Here is a 24,844-nt window from a genome sequence, read left to right as displayed (position 1 = left end):
TAATTTCTGTCAAAGATGCTGAAGCCTGAATGTTATTTCCATGACTCAGTTTTACTGTTCATTTTTCTTGATTTTAAATATTAAAATGTTCAAAATAATTAAAGGTGGCAAAATTCAATTGAGAAAAGTGACTTATGTCTTTCCAAATATACTCTTTTCTGAGTATCTGTCCTTCAGCAAAAATTCTCTCTCTCGGTGTACAGAGCATTGGTATCCTTTGCTGATAGAGACATAAATTCTTCTAATTTATGTAGTATTTTATTTTACTTAGTGTTGTTTAATTTCATAGTCATCATAATTGGGGGGGCGTTGGGAATCCCTGTTACCGGTTGCTGTGCAGAGGGTATTCCATGGCTGAGACATTACTTTGCTTCTGATTTCTAAGTTTCTAAGACTTCTTAGAAATCTTAAAATTTCTCTTACCTGTCCAGGACAGCAAGAGATTATTTTTTTTTTTTAGCTTTTATAATTCTTTTTTAATTATTGTTTATTATATCATAAAAAAAATTGAAGTAAAGTTATAGGTGCAGAAGAGCTCATTGCACTTCATAGCTGAAGAGATTATGGACAAGGCTTGCTGCTCCCAGTGGTTTTCTCACCTTCTGCTTGTTTGCAGGTGCGAGCACCAGAGGAAGTGACTGGGATTTCATCTTACTTGTTAGTCTTCTTACAGGTCTGAGAAATGGATTAGCTCGCTAGTGGTGGTGGTGTTTCCTTCTCTTCAATTTTATGGCAAGTTCACATCAGAGTAGTAAAACTCTGAGACCACCCAGTGGGCTGTGCCATGGCGCTGAGGCTGTCTAGTGGCCCGTGTGACTGTTCTGTTCTAGGGGAATACAGGAAGAACAAAGTAGCACCTGTTTTAAAAACATTTGGGTTTTTTTGCCCTGCTCTTTCAAACTAGGGTGTAGATCGAATAGCTGCTCTGCAAACCCCTTGCGTCCCTTCACCCCAGAAGTACACTAGTTGCACAGGCAGAACGACTGTGAAGTATTGTGCAAGGATTGCCACTTAATGGCTGAAAAGTTTTCCTGTGCGGAAATAGGATGGATGGTTTGGGATTGCTTTACATTGGTGCCTTTAAACTCTGATGAGAGTCCCAGAAAGGCATACTTTCCCTCCTGAGCAGATCAAGCCCACCACACCTGCAGTGCATATATCACTTATGTAGTGTTCAAATCAAATTTGTGGAATCTGCTTATGCTGTACAATGCTCTCATCCAGTGTCTATAATGGTAATTCTTAAGCAGAGAATGGAAAAGAAGCCGTCTCTTTGGGAGGGAGATTTTAATTACCTCTTGCCCTAGAGAGAGCTGTCCTCCCAGGTTAGAGCAGCAAGTATTGGAAGGGCACTGTGGGAAAGATTAGCGAGAGGCTCCTTTACCAAGCCATAACTGCAAATCAATAGAGGCTTTCAGCTGTCAGTGCAACCAATGCCTAACCATGAGCGCAAATATTTACTTCTACTGAAAACAGAGAGAATTTACAAAAAAAAAAGAAACATATTTCCATTTCCTTTATTTAGTCATAGAATCAATATAAATGATTTGAGGATGTGGAGAATTCAAAGTGCTCCAGGAGAGTACTCACTTGAGTATACAGCTTATTCTCATAGACCAAAGCTTTCACTCTGCAAGGAGGAAAATACCAGCACAGCAGGTCACTCTTGGCATAAACACTTCCGATGTGTATGTGCTCCTTTAACATTTAATTTTAATCAGAATGGACCGATATCTCTCCATAACATTTAGCTTGCTTTCTTTTGTGCAACAGAAAGTGTAAAGCTGTCGATAATTTTTAAAGTACCCATTTCTGTGACACCTGCATGATATTTTTTAATATTTGCTGAATTGATAATGTTCATGGTAGCAGAGTATACTGCGCAATAAACTGCTTTTGTGGCTGATTAAATGCCAAAGTGAAGTGGAGGTATTCAGCAACTGCAAAAGCCGTTTATTTAGTATATGCCAATGCCATGAACATTATTCCTGTTACACAAGATTTGCTATACCCTAATGTACAGAAGCACAAAAGAAATTGTTTCCTTTTCTTGTGAGGGTTGCAATTGCTGTGCAGCTTCAATCTCACACTTCACACTGATATGACATTTGGGAATGTAGCTAGGTTGAGTGGCTTGAGAAAGAGGCTGGTTTACACAGTGAATAATTATTTAAAGTAGTTCTTTGTGTAGGAAAAGCCTTATGTGGCTGGGTACGCTGAACTAAATTAACTGTAGTATGCAAATTCTCCAACTTTGGCCATTTAACTTTCAATGGAAAGACTTCCCTTTCGCTGCTGTGGTTGTCCCTTGGGGGCTTTGGCCTGTGGAAAACAGATGTAGTCTTGATTATTGGGTTTAACTGGAGACTTGTTGACACGTTTGCCTGTATTGCTCTCTTGCTGGCCAGTGCCACCAACTGGACAACTGATAAGATAAGAAGCTGCAGCCATTTCCTGTCATTCTTTGCATAACTTCTTTCTCAAGATAGAAGTTGGCATGAGTTGTACTTAATCCTGATGTTTTTCTCAAGGGGAAAGAAACTTTTTTTCTTTTTGGTGCTTAGATAGGTTATAAGAGAATGGTTTCATCCTGGTTGGATGAAGTACCTTATTGACATATATTTCTTGTGCCATGCTATTCCTTCATGATAACACCAGTTACAGAAATGTCCTACAATTTGATTAGATGCAAAATGAGAAAAATAAAAAATTATGACGATTTTATTGACTTCTCTCTTAATATATGTTATATATGTTGGAAATGAAGGGCCATGGTGATTCTGTAGCACCAAACTGTCATTCTTCTTTCTAATTTCTTTTTTTGCATGTTGATTTAATATCATGTCATTCATTTTCTATAGATTATTTCTTTTTCATAAGTATTTCCTCATGAATTCTCTGACTGAGGAAGGGTTGTAGGCTTTTTAATGCCATTGTCATTCATGTTTGTTGTTACCCTCAGAGATGACAATCACTTAATTTACAGTTCACCTGCCATTCTTTTCTTTGTATAGAAGAAGCTGCAGCAGAGAAAGCTGCTATTCCACCCCTACAGTTTGAACAATGTCATCAGTTTGCTGTCCACAGGATCTTCAAGAGTTGCAGTCTGCGCTCTTTCTTTGCAGAAGGTTATCATTTATTGCTACAGAGTGATAAACTTTTCTAGTAGCTGTTTCTCAAATTTGACTACTAAATTGCATATGCAAGTAGGCAAGCACAAATAAACAACGCTCTATTTTTATAGCTGTCTTCTGTTCTTCATTAGCTCAGAAGCTGGACAGTGGACTGCTAAATGCCTGTTGTTCTGTAAATAGGCTGGGACTAAAATACACGGGAGAAAGATTTCAGCTGTATGGAATGGATACCGCTGACACATTTAAAGCAATATACCCTGTAGTTACAGTTTGAGTATGATCCATGAAAAGGAAGGTGTTTATCCATTTTCCACTTTCTATGGAATTACAGTTATAGGCACATGTTCTGGAGTCATTTTTTTGGTCTCACACGTTAATGTTTGCTGTCCTGTGAAGTTGCTTCTGATTACAAAACGTTGGATGCAATGGTAACAACTCCATCGTCACTGAAGTCGGTGACTAACAGAGAGGTGATCCTTCAGTGTTTTACCTCTGCAGATTACTGTGTGGTAGAGAATGAGGCTGTGAAGACCCTTCCTCTCTTCCCCTGTCGCTATTTCATTCTCAAAATGATTCAGACTGCAGTTGCCTAAGAACATAATTTTGAGAATATGAATAATCCTGATACCTAGCCTTGTACGCTAAAGGGAGATGCAGTAAGCCCCCATAGCAGCTTCGCACTGGGGAGAAAAAAGAGTTTGGACTTTATTCACCACACTTCCCGTTTTATGCAGGTATGCCTGGTGCATTGGGGAAATTGTTTAAGAGCAATCAATCCTTGTGTGAAGATTGCCTTGTAATGCTGCTAAGGTCAGTGAGACCTTGGTTTATTTGCCACATAAGTGCTGCTTGAGCGACTTAGGGTACTCCAACGCCCATAGGAACAACCTTAACTTGCACACTAGAGGTTTTCCACGTTTTAGGACTGTGATTTCTTGCACACCTTGCTCATTTGGTATGGATCATACAGTAGGGTGAACTAATCAGAGTTCCATCAGTATTATCCCCCTGCCTTTGATACTCTTAAACACTTTACTATAGTAGGTGTTTAGGATCATAAATAAATGTTCTTTCTGGTTTTCCACTACTCAAGCTAAGCGCTTCTAGAAGTTTTTGTAGTAGCAATCTGTTACTGCAAACTTGATCGTGCCATTCTTCTGTGGTAGTGCTCGAAGTTGGATGTAATTCATGTGCAAAGTGTATAAGAATAATTATCGGTGACCTCTGTCAGGATTTGCTTTTCTGGTGTGATACTGGCTTTTGATTGAATCCCACTATAATTTCTGTTAAGACAGATAAGAACTCATGAGGAAATTCATCTCCCAACTACTTTGGGGGGGGTAGGAGGTTAGCAGAGGACTATAGTCCAGTGGTTGGAATGCAGAATTAGGGTAGCAGGTCTTTGTTTTCAGTTTTGCTTCTTTCCGATACGTGACTTAGTCTGGGGTTTAGTCTTTTCATCTGTACAATTGGAATAATAATACTTGCCATTGGAGACTTACAGCATGCTTTGAGACCAACAGTGAAAAGCTCTCAGTAGTGTATTTATTATATTCTGTTTATAGATGTTACAAGCAGTAGCCAGGAGAAATGAGAATAAAATGAAGCCAAACATGCTGATTTAAAAGCTAACTGTTGAAGCCAGACCTGAACTAGTAAAATAGTTACCCGTGTGCCAATGCCTTTCTTCATGTCGCTCAGAATTAAATTGCAGGGTTCCAACGGCTGTCCAAAAAAAAAAAAAAAAAAAAAAAAGATTTCCAAGGTTATAACTGTTTAATGGGGGGAAAATGTCTAATTTCTGTCTCTTTAAATTTTGCGGTGGAGAAAATAAGGTGCTTTGATCTTTAAATGACAGCTTCCAGAGTCATTACATTGAATCAGTTAATCTCTCCCAGTAGTTACCTTATTCTCTCTTCCTCATGGGCATCCTCTTTCATGGTCTCAGTGCTGAGCTTCAAATCAATGAACAAACTGTTACTGCTTCCAACACAGCCTGTCTAGTGAGCTTTCCTGCTTTCATGCATTGCCAAGCTCTTACCTCAAACCTTGGCACATCAAAGTGGAGAAGAGGTCCGGTAGTGCCGCATGTGTGTTAGCCAGGCGAGCTCCATCATCGTCACTTACACTGTAAGGGTCAGGCAGTCCCTTGCCTCTTGACAAGAGAGATTTGTCAGAGGCTGCATGACCTGTCATTCCCAGGTGACATATGTAATTCAATGCAGGTCAAGTGACACGGTAGTGACTGTGAGTATCCTTGGTCATCCCCTTATCTAGTTTAAAAAAATACTAACCCAAGCGGTAACAGATCTACATATCTTTGTATGAAATATTCATGCCCAGACAAAAATAAGTTGCATTCTGTGTTATCGTGCTGCTGACTGAATATTCTTTTTCTTCAGCCTGGTTTTAATTTCTCTTAGAAAAAAAAAAAAAATTGAGAAATTTCCTAATGTAAGCCCCATGAAGCACCTATGTTATATACAGTATGAGGTATTTTATCTGCTAGTGCACAGTAAATGCTGTGAAGTAACACCTGGGAGTTTTTTCAAGTTTTACCAGCTAGTCCTCATGCTGTATAAAACTCAGGAGCTGAAGTTCTGGAGCAGCATCTGTTCTCCTGCCCATGTTATTAAATTGTTGTTTTATGTGAAGACGTTACAGTAGATGGTGAATCTTGTGCAAGTTTTATTAGAGTAATTTTGTGGTTTTAGACCTAAAAGTTAGGCATCTAAAATGTAATGTAATTAAAAAATAACTCCTCCTCTCTTCCAGGAAATAAAACAAGATTTGGTGCAAGGTGAACATTTTTAGACAATTTTCTCTTCTGAGAGGGTAGTACCAGGAATTTTCCAAAGCATTTGACATACAGTTCCTTTATTAGAAGCCACCTTCCATTAAGCAACAAGTAAGAAGGTTTTTTTCACTGATAATGACAGATTTACTGTATTAATATTCCTAAAAAAGACCTCAAATATATTATCTTTAGTCACACTTCAGTGAGGCAGAATTTCAGGTTAGGTGCTACACCTCAAAAAAGAATAACATTATTATGGTTGCAAAAATGTTTGTTTTTCTGTAGTGTGTCAGACCTTAAAGTCTTCTGTGCTTCTTCCAGCAACTTCAAAGGTATGTCCCTGAAAATTAAAGTGAACCATGCACATTCCCCTCTTTGTGTGACATATACAGTGCATCCAGTGCGTGCAGTATGGCAGCAACAAAAAACATTGGGATTGGAAATGTCACCTGAAGTTTACTGACCTGAGTGCTTTCTACCTGCACTTGAAAACAACATTTTCTGTTGCCTGTGCTAATCATCCATTCTTCTCTGATTCCTAAGCTTATGGCTAGATCACACGAACCACTTCAAAATGAAAGTTTTGCTCAATGTCTGTGAGAATGGTGCAGAATCGATTCCTACCTTCTGTGAAATTTTGCATTGTTTTATCAATAGTATTTTCTTCATTTGTTTGATCATGATTTGGGGCCAGAAGTAACAGAAATCTGAATACAGCATTTGATGATTAGCCAGAGGTAAGCCTTTCCTATGTGGGCACCAATAATCTTGTTTGTGCTGTCTTTACTCAAGATCACCCTGTTTCTAATTCTTTGTTTAATAGTATTCCAGATTGTGTTATCAAAATCCTTCAGCTTTCTCCAGTACTTTGCTGCCAGGTTTCTTACAAGTCTGATGGCCTAAGAGGTCCTTCTGTACCTGAGATACAACATTTCCTAATCCTCAAGGGTCCTTTAAAAATAATTTTATAAATCAAGCTTCTCTGTTTCCATGGCTGTGTGTAATTGTGCATATACCTTTTTAAAGATACTTATTTTAGAAGATGGAGAGAATTAAGGAAAAAGTTCAACTTAACTTAAACTAAAGTATCTCGGTATTACTATTTGACACTTCAATATTATCTTTGTTCTTTTATTCTACACATACCTTCATCTGGGTTTTCTCCACTTCTGTGTTCTTTGCAATGTTGGATTCAATCCTTAATATCCCATGCCTGGGAGGAAAAGAGACAGCAATTGTTATAGATGAGTGGGCCAATGGCAAGGAAAACAGTCCCAGGGATGAGCAAAGCAAAGCTGGTATATTTCTTACACTGGAACTTCTAGAGGAGGAAGGATTGATAGGTGCTCTTACACTACCTTTATGAAACTTTGAGATTTTTAATACAGTTACATGTCCTTGTTGTGTCAGTCTAAAGTCCCCTCTGTCATAATACCATGGCAAAAAGCCTTAAAAAAGAATTGAGAACATCCTTGCACTTTATGGTACAATGATTTGAGTGTGATTCCTCACTGGAGCTGGTAAGAATAAATATATAGAATAATATATTTAAAAAAATAAAAACTTAAAAAAACCCCCCCAAACCTAACCTCAGTTTAGTAAGATTAAAACCACAGTAAGTGTAGCAGTATGTGTATATAACACGAATTCTGTATGTAATTTCCATTTTTTTTTTTGTGATAAAGTTTTCTCAGCATAATTTTGTAATTCTAAAAATGGAAAATTGTGTCTGTATTTTTGTCTGATACTTACCAGTGTAATTTATTCCTGAAAAAGAAAAGAGAAAACCTGCATATTTCATCATATAGAGAGTACAGACAAATCTTGTTTCTCATAGGAGCTAAGGCAGTTACACCTTTCTGAAAACTGTGCAAACACAAAATAAGATTTCGTTTTACTCTGCCACTAATAGATGAGCACACCAGGCAATATACTATAAGAAAATAAATGACAGTTAGTGATACTTATAATAATTAGTGTACTTTTGCTAATGCATCTGAACATTTCACAGAATTTTAAGGGAAGTGGAGCATTCACATTTTACTGGTGAACTAAAGAGATTTTTCAATGGCTACAACTGTTACTGCAACCCTCACTAAAATTAAAGGAGGTTAGATTTCTAACTGATGCACCTTTGAAAATGAAATTTCAGTTACCTGGGAAAGGTTATATATAAAGTCTGTCTTGAAGAAGAAAGAAAAGCATATCTTGAGATCACACTTGTGTCCATTTGTAGCATGTTGTGTCTGTATTTCTGCATTCTGACTGAAAGACTTCTGTTATTTCAATTTTTTCTTTTTTCTCCTCCTTCAGGTCTCATGGAAACCTCCTCTGATACAGAATGGTGAAATCCTTAACTATGAGATTCGCATGCCTGATCCACGAATTGTCATTACTGGGAATAATTCATCAACGTTAAGTCATTTGGTGACTAATCTTATACCCTATACAAACTACTCGGTCACTGTAATAGCTTGTTCTGGAGGTGATGGCTTTCTAGGAGGCTGCACAGAGAGTTTGCCCACCAGCGTGACTACACCTTCAACGGTTCCTCAGAGTGTTAGTCCATTGTCTGTGACTCCAATCAGTGAGTCCTTTATTGCCATTTCTTGGCAACCACCACTAAGGCCAAATGGTCCTCATCTGAGGTAAGCTTTTAGTTGCAGCTGAGATGGCAATTTTCTTCTCCTTACCTAAATTTGACTCAGAAAATTCTGGGCAATGCGAATTTTATAATGTGATATCTTAATTTCTGACCTTTTGAAGTTCCTCTTTAGGGTCCAGGTCCAGAGTAGACTCATGGAAAGTGGGTATGTCTAGAAGCAGATAGCACGGTGAGCTTTGAATTGTTTTGAACTTATGAGGAGTCAGAATGTGTGTCTGTACTGTGGCATTTACTTTGCAGAACACATTCGGGAAGGCTCTGGGTCTTTCAGATCACTGCTGTCTGAAGAGCCAGAAGGAGCAAGCACAGGATATTTACAAAGTCATAACTGGTTTGGGCTGCAGCATCAGCCACGTTTTCGTGGTCAGTTCAGGCAACACATTCCACCAACAAAATGACAAGAAAAGTATGAGATCTCTGTGAACACAAATATTTAACACATCCAATATTCTCAATACTCTGGGGGGGTTATTCTACATAAAGAGAAAGTGACCGTGGTAGCATGATGACATGAAATAAGCTTCAAAACATAACTGATTAATAAATTGGAAATGAGAGAATGCGTGAGAAAAATGGAAGTTAAAATGCTACAAGTTTGGTGGCAGAGCCAAAAATGGGTAATGCAAGGAAGTGCTGGGTATAGCTGGCTCAATTTCACCGCAGGAACTAGAAAAAGGTGTCTCTTCTGAGATTTGTCTATACCAATGGGATGGGAGATCTTGACTTGAATCTGTTGATTACTGAGTGTGTGTGGGTATACATAAAAAAAAAAAAAGAAATGCGAGTGCATGAAGATTTATAAAGACCAATATATCTTTATACATACACAATAAAAAAAAGCCAAACAAATCTTTCATTCTAGTGCTTTAACATATTGGGAAACATTGTGCATGGAATTATATCTCTGTACTCCATATGTTCTGATTAGTAGCTCTCTTCTAGGTGCAGTGATGGGTTCAATAATTATCATGTAATGCCCTTTCAGTTGCGTATGTTATTACAGCACAGTAGCTTGACTCTTTCTTCAGGCTTAATTAGGGCACACTACAACTGAATGAAATGATGATTGCTCTACAGTAAAATTTGAAGTTTTTGAAAAGCAGTCTCTGTTATTCTGGGGTTAACAACGTGACCATTTTACCATACATTATTGAAGTAATTCAGCACAACCTACATCTGCAGACTTCATTTCCTTCATGGTGTGCCATGCTGCCCTCAACAAGAACAACCACTGAAGCAGCTGCTCTGTACAGCATGATGGAGCAAGAAGTCTGCAGCAAGCAGAGTAGCAGCAGCAGCTGCCAGTGGGGGTGATTTACACATGATCACCATTCATGAAATATATTGGACAGAATATGCCAGGACTGTTCCTAATAAAACTGCAATGATCTGTCTTTGGGTTCTGTTGACATTGATGAACCACTCATGTGAGTCATCTGAATTTTTGATAGAGTTGGAGTTTAATTAGTTTTTACTATTTAATTTCTGAGGTTTTACTCCCCACTTCTGCAGTAATTTGGTTTGGCATCACTAAGGTCAGTGGCACAATGTTTGTTTGTACCTGTTGAGGATTATTCCCCAAACTCAAGGGCGAAAGTTTTTGGAAGTCATGCACGTACATCCTAGCTGCTATGGAGCACAGGAAGTTTCAGCTCTCTTGCAAGAGAGCTTCTCAGTTGATTCCTGGTTTTGAAGAAATGCGAAATCACTGTACGCAGTACCTATTAAATACCCTCTTAATTCAGGGTCTCAAATCTGGAATGGTATTGTCCAACATTTCCTCATCAGACTGGAGATGATCTTAACCTGAAAAAGGTAAGTGTCAAATTACACATGAAACCAGCGGTCAGAAAGATCACTGCAACGGGGTGGTGATCCACACCAAGGCATTCTGCAGAATGCTTAAACACAGAAGGAAACATTTTCACAAACAAGTGCTTAAAGTGAGAATCTTTAAGATCTGCCTGGCTTTTGGCTGGAATTTAACAGTAACACCCCTCCAAAATGGGGGGCAGGGAACGGATGATACACAGCAGCTCAGGCCTTTAGAGAATCAAGTTGCTTATTTAAGGGAATATATATGTGTATGATCCTACTTTACTGGGCATCAGTGGAAACACTATTGCAACCATAGTTTGGTTAAAACTGCAGCTCACCGTTGAAAGCAATTCCAGAGTGGCTCTAAAAGTGGTAGGAAGTGTAAAAACATCTGGTGCCTTAAAAAAGAACCATCAAACTGAAACAAAAGTCCTATTAAAAAACTCCTGTGAAATGTAATAAGGAGTAAGAATCCTAAAGATTTTGAACAACTTAATATAATTTTGTTTCATTTAGAGTATAGTTTTCTCTTAATCCATAGAATGAATAGGAAATGCAAAATATGTTATCCTCTTTAGTTTGTGTAGACATGAAGTGATTTAATCTTTGATAAATACCATAAAATTTTGTGTAAGAGATGACAAAGAGTGAGTGATACAGAATGGGTGGAAGGCATGTTGTCCCAATCAGGCAGTCGCATGGCTTACCTGATGAAAGATGGGCTTTAGCTGACCTGCTGTTTGGAACAGAGACAGGAATACAGCTTCAGATACCAATTAAAACTGCGATGAAATAGTTTGGTCTTTCAAGCTCACATCATGAATGTCTACCCAAATACAAAGGTGTCTTGCTAAGGTCTACAGATGGAACAGTTAAATCATTCTACGCCTGTTTGTCACCCGTATTTTACACTGTGGTTATTTGCAAACACATGTTAAACACAAATGCACACTTAAGTTGCTACTACCAGTAAAATAATAACAACAATGCTATATGTTTCAGCACATTTGCAAGAGAGACATTGTCATTTCATATCTGTAGCTATCAGATGGCATCAGTCAAGTCTGTATAAGACACTGTTACCGGGCTATTTGGACTTGATCTTCATAACATTTCCACAAGTTTAAAATCTGCAAATCATTAAATAAACTCATTCTTTCAAATGGAAGTGCTTCATTTTCCATTTTCAAAGTAGATTTTTTTACATAATTGAATGTTTTAAATCATGAAACATTAAAAAGAATGTTTATCGTAGAAAGTTTACAGCTGTAAAAACAAAATAATGTGTGGCTTTAAAAAAAAAAACTGATTTTTTTTTTTGTGTAATAACATTAGTTGAGATAATCCTGGTGTTCTGCTTGTCTTTTTTGTTAGATATGAGCTCCTGAGACGTAAAATCCAGCAACCACTTGCATCAAATCCCCCTGAAGATTTAAATCTGTGGCACAATATTTACTCAGGAACTCAGTGGTTTTATGAAGATAAGGGTCTTAGCAGGTGAGATTACAAAAACTATAAAAACAAATGCTGGCATTTTGTATAGTGTATGTTTAATAGTTCAAAGTATTTCTTGTGTCTTTATGTAGTGAACATATTAATTATGTAATGAAATATTTTTTGTCATCATCTTTGGTATTAATCATTCTAATATGCAGGAATTTATTATTAGTCTGTAATTCCTGACTCATATATTGTTTTGCTCTGAAAAACAAATGAAAATACAGGTCTTGCGAAATTTTAGCATTGATATGCTCATGCAATCAAACCATTTAGATTTATGTATATATATGCTCTAATTTGTGTGTTGGCAAAGTCATGGCAAAGGCAGAATGAATGTTTGAGAAGACCTAGCTGGAAAACATTTGAAACTTGATTTCGGCATTGTTTTTCTTACCTGGTTTTAAAATGCAAATTAACAGTTGCTTTAATATCTCCAAAGGCAAGAAGAGTACTTACTGCACTCTCAGCAGATCTAATTTAAGGGCAGCTTTGTGTTAGCTTCATTATGGTTAAATGCAGAGTGTTGAGAGTTGAGAAATGGGGGGTAGGTTCCGTTTCTCAGTATGTTACAGACCTACTGTGTGGTATAGAGCAAGGCATTTGCTCTTGATCAACCTTAGTTTCCGCACCTCGAAGTCAAGGCTACCACCCTTAAGACAAGCAGACACGCACATTAAGAACCTGTAACCGAAGATTCAACATGGATTCTGCATTGGTTTTTTGTAGGTAAAGTCTTGGGAAAACATTCATGGATGGTTTCAGGACGTGTGTGTTCTCTGTGCTTGTGGGCTGATGTGCTTTATGAGGACTACATGCCAGTCATTGCCCCTCAAATATCTGTACATTGCTTCTACTTACTTTGATAAAAGCTATGTGAGCATGCCTCCTGAGCACGGTGTGAACCAGCAGGATGTGACCTCTGCTCCAGACTGTGGTATAGACCAAGCCGAGGACTACTGCCTCTGGCTTGTTACTGCCTACTTGCTGAAAGTCACCGCTCGTTTTCATCCATTGCAATAATTGATCATGGAGCTGCTCTTTTACCCAGTCCTGGCCAAGTGTCCATTTCTTTCTTAAACCATGTTTGAAATTTTACATAGAGTTTCCTTTGGTTTTAGTTTAACTCATTTCAGCAGCGCTGATGTGTGCAGCAGTTATGTTAGCAGTTCGGAGGGGGCGATAAATTCTGACAGGGTCCCAATGACAAATCGTTAGGCACAATGACCTTTTGGGTTGAATGAGCTATGGCCAGAAAAGTGTGCCTAACCCTTGGATACACCTGAACGCTTTTTTTGGAGAGGGTTCTGCAACGTGCATCTATGTTTTTGCAGTCAACAACTCAGGATGAATGTGTGGCCGGAGAGATGCTGCTGCAGAGAGACGCAAGCCTTATTTTTCACTGAAAGAAAATCCATATATCAGCATCTATTTTTATTTGTGTCGTGTTTTAAGCATGTTTCAGAATTAGTGATTTTTTATTATATTCCTGCCAGAAGTTTATTTTCACAATGATTTTTTTTTCAGATGGCTTTTTCATTTCTAGTAGCCTAGGCCAAACTTCTTTTACTTTCACTGTTTGAAAAATGAATCTCAAATTCTCATCATTAAATTGCAAGAATAGATTCCATTCATCTTTGATTGCACCTGTGCTACAATGTCCAAGAGAATACTACATCTTTGCAAGCAACAGAAAGTGCAGAGAGAGAAATAAGATGTGTTATGTATATTGTCACTGTTCTTCTACCATGCTTATCATTACAGTTAGAGCTAGTGAGATCCCATTAGTTTGCTTTCTTCTTAGTGGGACTGTTAAAGCTTAGCTCTTTTGAAAGTCAGACTGGATGGTTGCATAATATAGGGTGCTATAGTAAAGCAATTAAAAAAAAAAGTAAATATACTATGTGAGTGACTTTTCATTTTGTAGAGAAATCCTTAAATATTAGGCACTTGCTGTGTGTTCCTTTATTGTGTTTGTAGACAGCTATCCCAAAGTGCTGCAGCTTCGGTGAAAATTTGATCAAGACAATCCTGTGTTTCTGTGATTGCGCAGTTTTGTGGGGGGCTTTTTATGATGGAATTAATTTTGAGATTATGAAATCCCACTTAAAATACATTAATATGCCATTTGATATAGAGAAGAAATTACGGAGTGAAAGTCACTTGGTTTACTAAATATACATGAAGTATTTAATAAAACTGCGTAAGTTGGAATATACACAGTTCCGAAGAAAATTACTTTATTAAACGAATTTGCATTCCTAGGCACTTTTTTTTGATGTTTTTGTTGTGGGAGAGTCTGGCTGTGTGGCGAATCACTTTTACAAATGACACTCTGCAAGTTAAAATCAATGCGTTTCCCAAAAGAGGGAAAAAGCCTCATTTGATTAAATTCTGATCCAAATTTTGGCAGGTTGCCACTGCTGTAATTACATATTGAATTGAGCTATAATCTCTCAACACCTCAGAAGCTACAACTATGAAGAAGTGAAATAATGTGTTTTATTTTTGTTACCACGTTAATGGTGCTGAATTATTTCCAGAAAATAGACACCTCTTATAAAGTCTTTATTGGTGCAAACCATGCAGCTGCACTTGTTGGAGAGGGAGGGAAGAATCAGCAAAACTTTGGCACAGGCAGAAGGTTTACAGCAAGTGTTTTCTACGTCTGCATTTTTCGTTCCATTTAATTATTTTTAAAATGTCTTAGGTACACAACATACGAGTACAAGCTCATAGTGCACAACGAGGTAGGATATACATCAAGTGAAGAAGTGATAGCTACTACATTAGCGGGATTACCAGAGAAAGGAAGTCTCCTCATTGCACGTGCTGTTAATCATACTGCTGTAGAAGTGGAATGGTCAAAACCAAGTAAGTGTGCTTAGTATTTATTCCAGTAACTAGATGTTAACCTGCCATCACTTATGTTGGTCTGCCTTGCTCTCATAGGAAACACAGTCCTTGCCTTGATTTATAATATACCTAAGTGTCCTTGAAAGGAAAAGAAAGAAATAGGAAAAGAAATGTGCACATTTTGCTATTTCTCAGTCATGTTTGTATTTATTATATGCTATTTCTGCAGAATGAGAATAGTGAAAGTGAAGAAATAGTTAATGCAAACTCATGAGAAATCTATACAGTAGTACTACACGAAATCCTGTTGTCTTTGTGGTGTATTTAATCTCTTTGTATGAAAATTTACATATATATTCCTTCAGGATGAGAGGATCCCCTTTCTCTCTCGTTTTGCTCTGCTCCTTAAAATGAATTTAGCCAATTTCTGTAGTTGGTTTGCTAATACAGCATTGGGGAATTTCTTCATGACTTACATGCAAATGGTTTTATAAGGACTGGGTGCTGTATTGCCACTAATGTAGTCTCTTTATTTTATAATTGCATGCCTGAAGTAAGCATGCTTATAAAAACTGACAAATGTAATAGATCTGAAGCAGCTCACTGAAGTTTCATTACCTTAGTAATCTAAACCCCTGACCTTCTAGATGTAGGTAATGCAATCTGGTTTTATTTTCATTCATACCTTAGAAATTTCCTTCATATATGTTTGTGAATGCAAAGGTTAAACACCAAGACAGGACCATTCGTTATTTGAAAATCTTATCATATTTTATTACTTCTTATGTTGCAATAAGCATATTAACTATTTTGTATACCCATGTTTCATTTTTTCATAATATTAGTTTTTAAAGGATTTTCTTGTTTTCTTTGGGAACTTGGGAGACCTTAATGTAAGTTGCCTTGCTATTTTTCTTTTTCTGGAAAACCTGCTGAAGGTTTCTGACTTCTAAGGATTTAGGACTTGTATCTGTACCACTTAAAATAAAAATAACATATCACTCTTGATTAAGAATTTCTATGACAAAACTGTGTACTATTAAATCTGAAAATATGCTTCTGGCCTTTATCAATGCTATTTCTCAGTCAGCAGAGTCCTGATCAGTGTGTCATTTAAAGCAATATGTATCAATGCTTAAAGTTTTTGTCATAATTATTTTTTTCATCTTGGTGCCTACTGGATACACAGTTGCATTTGATCAGATCTGAACATAAACTGTTTGACAAAGGACAGATAAGATAACAGACTATATCTGAGTTACTAAAATGGAGAAGCGAGGCTTGCCTGGAATTCTTGTTTATCCACCAGCTCAGACCAATGAATGCCCTTCCCTGTGTAGCCAGAAAATCGTACTGGTTTTTTTTTTTCCTCATTTCACTGGGGAAGCTAGTGCCGGGCAAAACATATTTTAGGAAGAAATTTCCCCTGTAAATATAATGCTTCTGAGTGTATTACAGCTTTACATGTACATGATGCTATCATGCTTGTTCTAAAATAATAACATGTAGATTTTCATTTTCACTATGGCCAAAAGGTTGTCTGTGTAAAGTTGAATATAACTATAATTTAAGACATAGGCACTTGCCCGTTATTCATGGCTAGAGGACTAACACAGGAATTCCATACTTTTGGGGCAGGGTAGGGATGTGGCTTTTGAAAGGAAGGAGCAAAAAGGGAAAAAAAATCTCTGAGGTTTCCATCTTAAACTAATGCCGCAGAGCAGTCTGATCTGCTCTCTCCCTTCTATCTGGGTGAAAGCCATCCTTTCGCAGTGACAAGCTTCAAGGTCCACACACCACTGCTAGCAGTGGGTTTCACCTATTAATTTGTTTACTTCACAGATTCCATTGTCATCATGGGGATGTCTAGAGAAAGAAAGCTTTCTCCAGTGCTAGATAGGATGATGAACTGTTAATAATTTTGACAAGTTTGGAAGAGCAGTCTGCATCTCTGCTTACAAGGGTGAAATTGAAGGCACCTGATGGAATCTTTGCTTTTTTTTAAATAAGTGGGTCTGCATAAAATTTGTTTTTCTCTTCACAATAAATGTTGTTGATAAAAAACTTGCTGAATATTTACCAGTTGATCTCCCAATGTTTTTCCTTTCTTTTCTTAGCACTACAAGATTTGCAAGGAGATGTTGCATATTACACCCTCTCCTTGAATTCTACTGATGATAGAAGATCTCTGAGGATCCAGGCTGATGTAAACTCTATGGTCATAGATGATTTGCAGCCCAACACAGAGTATCAGATATTTTTTCAAGTTTTTAACGGAGCCCACGGCATCAACAGTGAAGTTGTGCATGTGACTACTTCAGATGGAGGTTGGTTAGCAGTGAATGCGGCTTGGCTTAAAATCTGAGAATTGATTGATTTTTGTTAGGGTTGAGATCAGTCATCCTTCCATTATAAAATTTCCGGTATAAAAGGGAAAAGGGCTAAAACGCTAAAATGCTTAAGTGCTGGTTGTCATCATGTGGTAGATCAATAAACGGTCCCACTGAGACAGAAGCAAAAGCTCTAATAGCACATATTAACCCAGTTTGTTCTCATATTCTCCTGCATACTCCTATCTGTGTGCTCTAAGTTTAGAACTGAGTTCATATCAATAAGTGGTGGAATTTAGAAACAATTAATGGGTTTTGTGAAAGATTTGCTCTGTGGAGCAATATGCTTTTGACATGACAGTCATACACAGGGCCTTTCCTGAGTCACCAGAAACTCTAGGTGTAAGTTCAGCCTCAAAGAAAATTCTTTATGAGTAATTTCTATGTCAGTGGGCAAGTGTGGGGGGAGGGGCAGGGGAACGAATAAAATAAAAAAATAATTGTGAATCTGAAATGTGTTTAGAATGGTCTTTCTAATCTTTTTGCTTTATAAAGTCTCATTATAAACATTATAATATCATTACCTCAGAAGCAAGTGTTCCAGGTCATTAGCAAAGCACTTTAAGTGAGGATTCCATTTCCTTTCTGATGCCAAAGGTCAGCACCTTTGTTTATAAAATAGAATCGATTGCAAGGACAATTTTTCAACTGGTAAAGATGGGTTCTTATGATAAAAATAGGCCTTTGCATGGTTATTTCTGACATGCTTAGATAATTGTGTAATTTAACGCTAAGGAAGGTGTTGGTTTTTTTTTTTTAAATAAGTGTTAGACTTCATCATTATCTATAGTAATCAACATTCAAAACCATTTACATAATGACAATATTGCATATTGCTTCATAGTACTTCAGCTATGAGGCTGATAACGTCACATTCCACCAGACATAAAGTATTTTGGTCTCAGGTTTTGCTTTAAAAGCAAAATGCTCTGGTTTTCTCTTTTTTTGGAAGGATTAGGATTGGGGAGACATAAAAATAATGTTTCTATGTTGGCAGTGCAGATGGGTGAATAATTTATCATCATATCTCACTGGCCACATACTACTGGTGATTGACACTATGCTGCTGGTATAAAGCATTTTACCATCAGCTCTCATGGTTTCTAACTGAGAGTATAATAAGCCAATTTACAGAAGACTACAGACTGTGATAACTTCATCAGAGGAAAGCAGATAAGCAGTGAACCCTTTGCTAAACCTAAATACTAATCTGCATTTGGTTAAACAAGTGCTTTTGCAGAGACAGCTGGAGTTTATTCAGTTTCTTCCTTTATTTCTAGAGCCTGAGGGCATGTTCCCTCCAGAGGTTGTCATCATCAACAGTACAGCTGTACGTGTCATCTGGACATCGCCTTCAAACCCAAATGGTGTTGTCACAGAGTACTCTATCTATGTAAATAATAAGCAGTACAAGACCGGAATGAACGAGCCGGGGTCCTTTCTTTTAGCAGATTTGTCTCCATTCACTGTATATGATATACAGGTTAGAATATCTTTTTTGCATTGTGTAACATACTTTGATCTTACATAAAATATGTGTATTTCCAAGCAGAATATTGTTTCATGAATTTCTTTACATACATGGACATATATTTCCACTGATGTTTGTGTATATATACATACAAGGCATAAATTTATTTTCAGCATATTTTAGGTCTGTGTACACTTTTCATAATACAAATTTCCATTATCTTTTTTCAAACCATCAAAACTCCATTTACTTTCCCCTAAATGCTCTGTGCTACAACATTAGCAAAGCCTCAACATATATTACAAAGAGGCAAAGATTCTACTCCTACTCATTAAAAGAAAATTGCAATTGTTTTAGAAACATCAGGCATGCATAATATATCAGCACAGAGAAATAATGATATTGCATTTGTCATCCTTTTATCATTTTTTTTCTCCTTATCCTTCTGAGGAGGAAGCAGAACTGATCTCTGAAATCATAGTAGTACATTTTATGCTATTAATAAGTACAATATTTTTTCTTTGCTTTTCCCTTTCTCTATCTCTATTCATATATCTAATGAAAGGCAAAATACTGTGTGCAGAATAAAAAAAAAAGAATACATAATATCTTTCTATCCTTAAGTTGTATTAATATATTCAAGAAATGCAGCTTGACACTTAATTGTAACTATACCTGTCTACTTCATTCAGGTGTAGTTTGCATTATATATGAGAAGGACTTAGTAGTACCATGTATACTTAGTTCTGAAAATTTGCATCCAGTTACTACAGGCCATAAATAAACATCACAGACAGGTATACCATAACAGATTTCTATGTTCCAGCCCCACTGAAACAGCAAACCTCCATCCATGAATACACGTATGACTTTCTGAATGCCACTTGGAAACACATTTGTCTTTTCTCAATAACAATGCAAATTCAGTGTACTGTCTTACTTATAGACCCTCTATATTAATTTACCACGGCCACCTTCTGTTGCTTGAGATGTTAATTATTCCTCTCTTCTGTTTTCCTAGTCTTTATACTGGACTTATATTTGCATCAATGTGATAGGTAAAACTGAAATTAGCTGGTTTTTTTTTTTCTTTTTTTTTTTTTCTTTTGATTCTTTTTCTTCTTGTCCTGGAAACAATATTATCTTGGATGCATGTGCATCTCACTGGTAATCTTTCTGCATTATCTTTCATTTTTTGTGCTCTTTTATTTTGAGTAACTTCTCTGTTGACAATACAGAAACAATGTTACCATCCTTCACTAGCTATTTCACTTTACCTCTGCTTAGTTTAATCCCGAGAATTGAAGGAATAAGTTTTTATTTCTGTGGCTTTTTTCATAGCAAACTGTATGATTCCTATTTGCATGTTTCACTTTTAATTTTCCAAAATAGACATGAAGGAATAGAAAATATTAAGGAAAAGTTATCCTTATTTTTATGTCAGAATATATGATAGGTGTAGAAAACTTACTCAAGGTCCCAAATCAAAGTACATTTTTTTCAGTGCTGTGTACCAGATTCTACATATACATACAGAAAAACAAATTCACTGCAACTCTGTTGGCGATAATTTAACAGAGAACAGCAATTAGTGCCAGAGGGCTGCATGTACCCTTTTTTTGAAACTGGTGTGGGAAAATGTGATACAGTGCAGTATATCTCTGGTAGCTATACTTATCTCAAAGCTGCAGTATTTTCCTGGCTGTGTGGAATATGTTAAATAGAAAAGAACGAAATCTTGGGTGAAGAGAGAAGTCTAAACAAGTAGCAGAGCTGGATAATTTCCGCAGCTGAGTATGTGAAACTCATGTTCTTCTTCATCAGATTGAAGCCTGCACGGTGTATGCCTGTGTGAGAAGCAATGGGACCCAGATTACAACTGTGGAAGATGAGCCAAAGCAGCTGTCAGCACCCATTATTCACATAATTGGCTCAAGGTACTATGCTATAGGTGGCTTTCATATATCAGAGTGATTTGTGGCTGGAATGGGGACCAGAATGTAAGGTTGTCTTCTCTCAATTGAATAAGGTGCATAAAAGAATTCAGTGTATGCTTTGAAAACATTTTACATGGTTGTTATTTTTGGTCTTGGAGTTTTTGGCCAAAAGAGCAACTGAAGAAAACTCGCCCTTGGTTGATTGCACATACCCATTTGGGTATCACTGTGCTGTGATAATAAATAAAGCGTAAGTGGAAGTAGTTAAGAGAAGAAGTGTAGAGGAATGAAAATTATCACATTTTGCTGTCAGTTAAGAAGAGGAAGATTAATGCTCAGGGAGCAATGCGATGCTGATAATGGAAACTTAGAATAAGTGTGGGTAGAAAAAAAGTCACCTATCACAACAGTAAGAATTAGTAAGCTATCTTAAAAGGCATGCATATCTATGTCTCCTTGAACCACTGTTTGCGATCTGCCTATCCACTACATCCACAGGCATGGACAAACTTCTTAATTGTAAAGGGAGCATCAGATTTGCAGTCCTTAGAAGCAGCCAAATAGTAACATATACAGTGATTCTTTGGGAGTTAATATCTTCCAAAGACAGACTAAAACTAAGCTCGCTAACACATTTTTCAGAATTACACCAACAATAAAACAGTTAGCCTCCTGTGTGTATGTTATTGTTCATGTGATTTTATTACACTTCTGGTGGGGTATGCTCATTAGCGGTGTTTTTTTTATAGAAAGAAAAAAAAATCTTGTTTTTAAATAACAAAAATCTAACATCTGAGCCTTCGGAAATGGCCAACAGAAGGGATTTGCTTCTCCAATCTCTTAAGGACTTTGGTTTGCTGTTTATCATTTCTACATTTTGCTTGAATTCAGCATTTGTCTCTGTATAAGGGTGAAATTAAGCTTGCTATTTTTCAGTCACACATACAGATACAGTCAAAGCTTGTTTGATGATAAGAACTCAATTCAGGATTTCATCTTTTGCCCTTGGCTTTAACTTATGTATGCCTTTGTCTGTATTGTCTGTACTGCAAACACTTATGCATGTTTCTGCTATTATATATAGACTAAATATGTCATAACACATGAATGCAAAAGGATCAAAAATGCCTTCCTATTTATAATCTGCTCAGCCAGAAACAGACTCTCTTTCTACGCTGCCTTTTCCTACATGTCATATTATCATCAGCTGTTCTTATATCCCAAAAGAATACTAACTACTGATCGATTGCCCGGACATGTCTGGCCGTGGCCTACACGTGCCCCCGGTAGTTCATTTATTTGCCACGGTGGATTTGCTAGAGTGGAATTTAATCAATAGCTAATTCATTAATTCTGGTCCTCGAGTATGTAGGGATTGTGCAGTATAAAAATGACTGGCTGGCTTCAGCTTTGACTGAAATATGACAAACACTACAGCTGACAGCTTCAGCAGGTGCTGGGCTGAATATGAATTTTGCTTATTTATCCTCCATAAAAGAAAAAGCTTGGGCAAAAAAACAGTTTATGTAGACAAGAGGACATCATCAGACAGAGAAAAAAAGCATTTCTAGAGTATAGGCTCATGGGATACCTGAGATATAATACAGACTGTGCGGTTTATTGACTTTAATTGGAATCATGGTGGTTTTCCCTCTTCTGAATCAGTTTGGGGGGCTGTATTATTGATGGGAATGCTGTAGGATAATGTCTTTGTAGCATTCACAAATAATTGTTTTAAAATTTGCCTCAAGGTGCTGCATGACATAAATTATAATTTCACCCACCAACTTCTTAGAAGTCTTTCTGATAGCAGCTCCATCCACACTGTTCTAATGAAGGTTATACCACCGGAGCCATTATAAATACCTTACTTTTCCACCCCTTACAATTAATAACTCAGCTTCAGGCTGAAACTTGGCACAAAAGGTCACGGTCCTGGAATGATTATTTTATAACGCCAAACTTCAAATAGAAAACAGTATGGGACCCAGTCCAGAAGTCCTAAGTCAGGTTCTGTTGTTATGTGTTATGTTTCTTGTCTAGGTTTTGTTTTTTTGGAGGGGGGTATCATTGGCCATCTTTAGGTAGAAACAAATGTTATTGAAATCAAGTATGCATTTTTTTTTTTAGTTAGGACCTCAGGGTTTGTCTCTATAGAGAAGTATTGTATTTTATTGCAGAGATGAGAAAGTTCTCTGAGTACTGTATGCATGTGGATGCTGACTTAAAGTTTGTGTAGTGGATCAAATTCTCATGGTGTGTTGGAAAATACTTCATTTACCTTTAAAATAGTTTTCTTCTTTCTCTTGTTCCTTGTAATACAGCATGCTTATTTTTTTCCTAATAACAATACTTAGTAGCAGCTTTGTTTCTTTCAGAAAACTGAGGCATAATGCAGATGAACCCTGTCAGAAATTCTGTTCAGTGCTTAATTAAAAGGTTGATGGCTCTGAAAACACCATGTGGCATAAACTAAAATCCTTCAGAGCTTCATGAAGGAAGAGAGGGCCCTTTATGCGCCTTGGGGAAACCAGAAGCTATGGTCAGGGTGTAATAGAAAGCTCAAAGAAGAAAAAGCCGTGGGAGAAAAGCTGGGTGAATTATTTGGTTTGATGTTCAGTATCATGGAGCCTGGGAAGATTTCTGTATCAGATGCTGTTCGTGGGTGAATAAGCTGGAGGAACTATCTCAAATTAACATGTTAGTGAGAAAGATTTTAGAACAATTGGATAAAACATATAGTAATAAATTGTTGGGATGATGGTATTTGCTTACGAGTTCTAAATGAGCTCAAATATGAAAGTGTCAAACTACTGTGCTGTGTAAAATATCCTTTAAATTGATCTTGGTACTGGAAGAATGGAAGATGAGGCAATGTAGAGCAGATTTCTCCAAGGGGATCTGGGGAACTAAAGACGAGTAAGTCTGATTTTCTGTACTGGGAAAATAGGCAGAAAGTACAAATAAAGGGATTCATAACTATGTGAATACACATGAAATGCTGGGGAAGATTGCTGTGGAGTCAAGTCCAGCCTGTGTGTCCAGGCAACATACAAAGTCAGGTTTCTCAAGTATGCTTAGTTTTATAGCCCTTTACCTGAAGTGTCTAAGGCAGTGTTCCCATGCGGGAAACCTGATCGCTCTCCCTACTTTAGTAATGGGAAAAACAAGGCACAGAAAGATTTCACAGAGAAGTTTGTAGCAACAGTAGAAGCATAATGCTATTTATCGGACTTTCTGTACTGTGTCATACCGCCTCTCTAATTATTTTAGCACTGCAGTCCACAATACAGCAGGTAGTTAACTTGCTCAATAATGCTGAAGCAGTTGCTCAGTATGTGTGATCTTCTCATGAGGAAAGTGTTTCATCCACTGGTCATTAATAATAGCAGTGTTCCCTATCTTAAGAAAGTCGTGTGAATCTTGTGATTTTTCTGTGACTTTTTTTTAATTCCAGCTCCTGAAAGTAAAGACATTGAATCTTAGATTTGGTGTGATTTTTTAAATTTAAGTCTTGTATTTGAAGAGACTAATACGACATTTGCTTTCAAGATTCAAAAGAGAGGCCTTGTTATATTCTTAATCTTGATGGTTTTAAACCTTTACTACTGAGTTGAAGAAAAAAAATCAGGAGTTCTTTTCATGGCTCGTGGAGACTCGAAGCTGGTGATACTTGAAGCAGGCAAAAAACAGAATTTCTCTTCCGAAGTCTGGTTTACCAAAATGTGTCTGATGTTATATCAAACGTGAAATACTGATATTTTTCATGGGTATAAAAAAATAATATCTCTACCTGGAAATGTCAGAACGAATTGTCTTCACATGCTTGAGCCAAAGGATTTCAGTTTGCTCTGTTGCACCAAAAGCAAATACAACTTTGTGGATCAGTTTGAAATTGTTCTTTATCTCCTGGAAGTGCTGCAGTGCCTCATGGACCTCGTAGTCTGAAGCAGTTCTTTTCTGTGAACCTGGTTAGGCTGCTTTTTCTCTGGGAGGTGAGCCCTACCTTCAGTATTTTTGCCGCATTGACAGCAGTCACAGAAGGGACTCGTCCAGCATTTGAACTATCACAAATGGCACATGCTTGAAATGAAGTTTTCTCTGGGCAGGCAAGGACTGTACGCCATATGCCAGGTGTTGTACATCTGTCTGTGCCCAGAATTTGCAAGTCTGCTTCTGTAGTTTGGGCTGTGGGCACTTACCTGCACAGACACAACTCTGGTTTACCTGAGAGGGAGTAACTGGAGATGAAGGGAAGGAGAGGGCGGGCAGGCTCTCT

General features: G+C 37.3%; 1 protein-coding gene across 1 annotated transcript in view; it reads left to right on the top strand.

The window, feature by feature from the left end:
* USH2A (usherin) overlaps positions 1 to 24,844 on the top strand; it is a 391,128-nt gene that overhangs the window by 262,948 nt on the left and 103,336 nt on the right. The window contains exons 43-48 of the mRNA XM_075147080.1: positions 8,245 to 8,579; positions 11,789 to 11,911; positions 14,622 to 14,785; positions 16,885 to 17,094; positions 18,438 to 18,640; positions 20,453 to 20,565. Of these exons, the coding sequence (XP_075003181.1) occupies positions 8,245 to 8,579; positions 11,789 to 11,911; positions 14,622 to 14,785; positions 16,885 to 17,094; positions 18,438 to 18,640; positions 20,453 to 20,565 (1,148 nt within the window). The remainder of the gene's footprint in view (positions 1 to 8,244; positions 8,580 to 11,788; positions 11,912 to 14,621; positions 14,786 to 16,884; positions 17,095 to 18,437; positions 18,641 to 20,452; positions 20,566 to 24,844) is intronic.

This window comes from Calonectris borealis, chromosome 3 (assembly GCF_964195595.1).
Source record: "Calonectris borealis chromosome 3, bCalBor7.hap1.2, whole genome shotgun sequence".
NCBI classification, from domain to species: Eukaryota; Metazoa; Chordata; class Aves; order Procellariiformes; family Procellariidae; genus Calonectris; species Calonectris borealis.
This window is presented reverse-complemented; position numbering and strand designations above follow the sequence as displayed.